The sequence below is a fragment of the Procambarus clarkii genome, chromosome 60 (genome assembly GCF_040958095.1).
Source record: "Procambarus clarkii isolate CNS0578487 chromosome 60, FALCON_Pclarkii_2.0, whole genome shotgun sequence".
Lineage (NCBI taxonomy): Eukaryota > Metazoa > Arthropoda > Malacostraca > Decapoda > Cambaridae > Procambarus > Procambarus clarkii.
Genome location: NC_091209.1, coordinates 23,686,285 through 23,690,740, shown reverse-complemented (window position 1 = coordinate 23,690,740; position 4,456 = coordinate 23,686,285). Strand labels below are relative to the sequence as shown.

The 4,456-nt window shown below is 37.1% G+C and overlaps 1 protein-coding gene across 1 annotated transcript in view; it reads left to right on the top strand.

Moving 5' to 3' along the window:
* The first annotated feature begins 974 nt into the window (after window positions 1-974).
* The window catches only part of LOC123766998 (autotransporter adhesin BpaC-like), a 10,666-nt gene continuing 7,184 nt past the window's right edge, over window positions 975-4,456 (top strand). Inside the window, exon 1 of the mRNA XM_069307351.1 lies at window positions 975-1,184. Coding sequence (XP_069163452.1) covers window positions 975-1,184 — 210 coding nt within the window. The remainder of the gene's footprint in view (window positions 1,185-4,456) is intronic.

Here is a 4,456-nt window from a genome sequence, read left to right as displayed (position 1 = left end):
CTCACAAAACAGCAGAGATCATGTCACTCCACAAAGGAGGTAGAAACGCAGACCTAAACAAATATTGACCGATAGCACTAATATTGACACACACACAAAATCTTTGACCTCTTGCTAAGAACTAAGATCACAAAACACATGGAAACACACATGGTCAGCTTGACACACTAGCGAGGACAGCAGGGTGAAGGGCTGGAAATTGGATATCGGAGTAAAAGGGGGCCGGTTAAATAGGGTGAGACAGAACCATATGAAGTAAAGGGATTGATAAGGAGATTGGGAATTTAGCAGCAGGTAGGAGAAGGGCAAAGAGGGTTCTTGGGTAAATAACGAAATGAAAGCGTAAGGTAATTGGAGTACGTAATTTGGAGCACATGTTTGCTCACCTGTTAGAGAGGGATGGGGAAGAGGGATGGGGAAGAGGGATGGTTATGATTCAGTAACGGGTGGATGGGTGTTGGTAAGGAAGTGATAGTCATAAGTTGGGGTTTGCAGGGGTATTGTTGAACCATGGAAACACAAACCGTAACTGTCTCTATTTTCCGCTTGTTACAACTTGTAATAAAGTTGTTACATCTTGGCTTAACGTGTTTATGGCGTATTAGAACGTTGTTACAACTTGCTATATTGGTTGTTATAACTGGTTAGGTGTTAAAACTTGTTCGAACGTTGTACCAACGTCGTAGTTTCGGTGTGTGCTTGACGGGAGGATATTGTAATGTGAAAAAAGCTTGGATTAATGTGAAGAAAGCTTGGATATGGCGGCTGCTGGAACCAGGAAAGTGGCCTTCCAACTTTCTTTCCCTGCATCTTCTCCTTCCCTATTAACCTGATGCGTTGCTTTTGTTAAATTTTGCTGAAAAAAAAACTAATATTTAAAGTTTTTAATTTTGTCCATATAATGTTTGATTATTTTATTAATAAAGTTGGAAACATTACCGAAAATTTTCTTTTCGTCATTTGTTAAAGTGTTCATGGCAACAACCTCGTTAGTACGTCGAGAATACGTCAACTCCGTCAGTGCGTCAAGAATACGTCAACTCCGTCAGTGCGTCAAGAATACGTCAACTCCGTCAGTGCGTCAAGAATACGTCAACTCCGTCAGTGCGTCAAAAATACGTCAACTCCGTCAGTGCGTCAAGAATACGTCAACTCCGTCAGTGCGTCAAGAATACGTTAACTCCGTCAGTACGTCAAGAATACGTTAACTCCGTCAGTACGTCAAGAATACGTTAACTCCGTCAGTACGTCAAGAATACGTTAACTCCGTCAGTACGTCAAGAATACGTTAACTCCGTCAGTGCGTCAAAAATACGTCAACTCCGTCAGTACGTCAAAAATACTTTAACTCCGTCAGTACGTCAAGAATACATCAACTCCGTCAGTACGTCAAAAATACGTTAACTCCGTCAGTACGTCGAGAATACGTCAACTCCGTGAGTGCGTCAAGAATACGTTAACTCCGTCAGTACGTGAAGAATACGTTAACTCCGTCAGTGCGTCGAGAATACGTTAACTCCGTCAGTGCGTCAAGAATACGTTAACTCCGTCAGTACGTCAAGAATACGTTAACTCCGTCAGTACGCCAAGAATCTTGACGTCAAGAATCTTATCTTCCAGAGGGAATAGGATCATTCCACTCGATGTATGCGGATGATACACAAATAGCATTAAGATAAGAGGAAGAAATCAAGAGAATACAGGATGACTTGGGCAGACTGAGTGGCCCAGCAAATAGCTAAGAGTTTAACTCGAATATATGGAAAGTAGTGATTAGGAAATTATGATTAGAAATGATTAGGATTAGTGAGTAGGAAACAGGAGGCTGGACACAAGGTAGCAAACGGAATTCCCTCAATGAAATCCCTCAAGATTCGGGGTAAAGAGAAAGGCCTCGGGGTTGATAACATTGAACCTGTCTTCTGGAATCAACATCAAAAGACTCAACTGATGTTGGCCAGCATCAGTGGCATTATCAAGTTAGCCAACATTATTACTAATATTAGAAATTTGTGAAAGAGCTCATAAAGATTTTGTATCACGTATGTCAGACCAATCCTGGAGTGTGCGGCTCCAGCGCGAAATCCATATCTGTCCAAACACAAGACGCAGTCATTGGAAGTTCAGACAACCCGTTCTCGCACTTTCTTTAAGTCAATATTGACTTATTAAATAAGTGCATATGTGACATACTAATTTATTGTGAATATTTTAGTTTACCTTTAAAAGCTTCATAGAAAACACCGACCTTACCTAACCTTCTTAGTATGTTAAGATAAGTATCTTATTGCTTCGTAATTACAATTATTACTTAACCAATTATAGGTATAGGTTAAGTAATAATTGTAATTACGAAGCAATAAGATGCTTATCTTAACATACTTAGAAGGTTAGGTAAGGTCGGTATTTTCTATTTAGCTTTTCAAGGTAAACTAAAATATTCACAATAAATTTGTATGTCACATATGCATGTATTTAATAAGTCAATATTGACTATAAGAAAGTGCGAGAACGGGTTGGTTCAGAGGTATACCTCCAGACTAGTTCCAGAATTGACAGGTATGATCTTACGAGGGATGGCTCCTGAATTAGACTTTCAGTCACTGAAAGAGATAAGAGTTGGGAGAACATAATTCTTATATACAAAATTCTGGAGGGAATTGATGGGACAGATAAGGACAGGCTATTTAGCTCGAGTGATAAACTAATAAAGACATGAAAATAGTACAGAAATGGGCCACGCAGACATAAACAAAAAGTTATGTAGTGAGCCACATCACTAAGAAACGATGGGGGTGGATGCAGACTCCATAGAGTTTCTGATGTAAAGATGATAAAACCTAAAAATTTCTAGAACCCCTCCGCTAGTTGACTGACAGTTGTGTAGCAGGACCAAACAGCAGTAGCTTAACCCCCGCAACCATAATTAGGCGAGTACAATTGAGCAATTTGGTAACTAGTTGGGAATCGAACAACTGACTCGAGAACGCTTAGACAAGAATCTAAAATCATTAAATTCTGCTCGTGTGTTCTGTTTAATGTAATAATAATAATGATAATAATAATAAAATGTGCTCTTTCTGCTCAATGAAATCACATTACCGTCACGTAACAGTGAGAAAATCAATAGGACTCATGAGAAGGATTCGAACCCGCTCACTTGGAAGTCCCAAGCAAACGCCCTAAACCAGTCCTCGTCATCACATCAGTGATGATCTACTCACCAACAAGGTAACAGCCCTCCGAGACAATCATTCCACCATAATACAGTTTACAGGTTGAGATACTGAGGGTGACGCCTTGGCTCAAACTCTGGGTGGAATGAACAAGCCCACAAGCGCCGTGATGCCGTGATGAGGGTTCGAACCTACGCACAGGATTTGTACATTTGATATATCAGGCTATTGTGATTTCTGTGTATTTTGGTGGACAGTTGGTGGGTTGTGGAGGAGTTTACCGTAGTTTACTGCTGATGAGTTTACTTGAAGACTTTAAGGGGTTCCCCTCTACTTTTGTTCCTTGTGTTTTTGTTATCTTAGTGCTTTTGTTATCTTAGTGCTTTTGTTATCTTAGTGCTTTTGTTATCTTAGTGCTTTTGTTATCTTAGTGCTTTTGTTATCTTAGTGCTTTTGTTATCTTAGTGCTTTTGTTATCTTAGTGCTTTTGTTATCTTAGTGCTTTTGTTATTGTGTGTACTGTTCATGCTGTGTTTGTTGTTATTGTTGTTGTTATATGTGTTATTGTTGTTGTTTATGTCGTTATTATTTTTGTTGTTGTTATTATTTACGTTATTGTTGTTGTTATTGTTGATATTTTGTTATCGATATTGTTGTTGTTATTGACGTTATAATATTGTTGTTGTTATTGATGTTATAATATTGTTGTTGTTATTGACGTTATAATATTGTTGTTGTTATTGATGTTTAATATTGTTGTTGTTATTGACGTTATAATATTGTTGTTGTTATTGACGTTATAATATTGTTGTTGTTATTGATGTTTAATATTGTTGTTGTTATTGACGTTATAATATTGTTGTTGTTATTGATGTTATAATATTGTTGTTGTTATTGACGTTATAATATTGTTGTTGTTATTGACGTTATAATATTGTTGTTGTTATTGATGTTATAATATTGTTGTTGTTATTGACGTTATAATATTGTTGTTGTTATTGATGTTATAATATTGTTGTTGTTATTGACGTTATAATATTGTTGTTGTTATTGACGTTATAATATTGTTGTTGTTATTGACGTTATAATATTGTTGTTGTTATTGATGTTATAATATTGTTGTTTGTACTTTTGTTATTGTTGCAGATGCTGATATGGTTGTTTTTGTTATTGTTGTTGTTTGTTGTTATTGTTTATTGTTTACAGTTAATGTTGTTATTGTTCATTTGTTTGGCTGATACTCAGTGTAACAACCCACTTCCCACCTGATTGTTACAAGT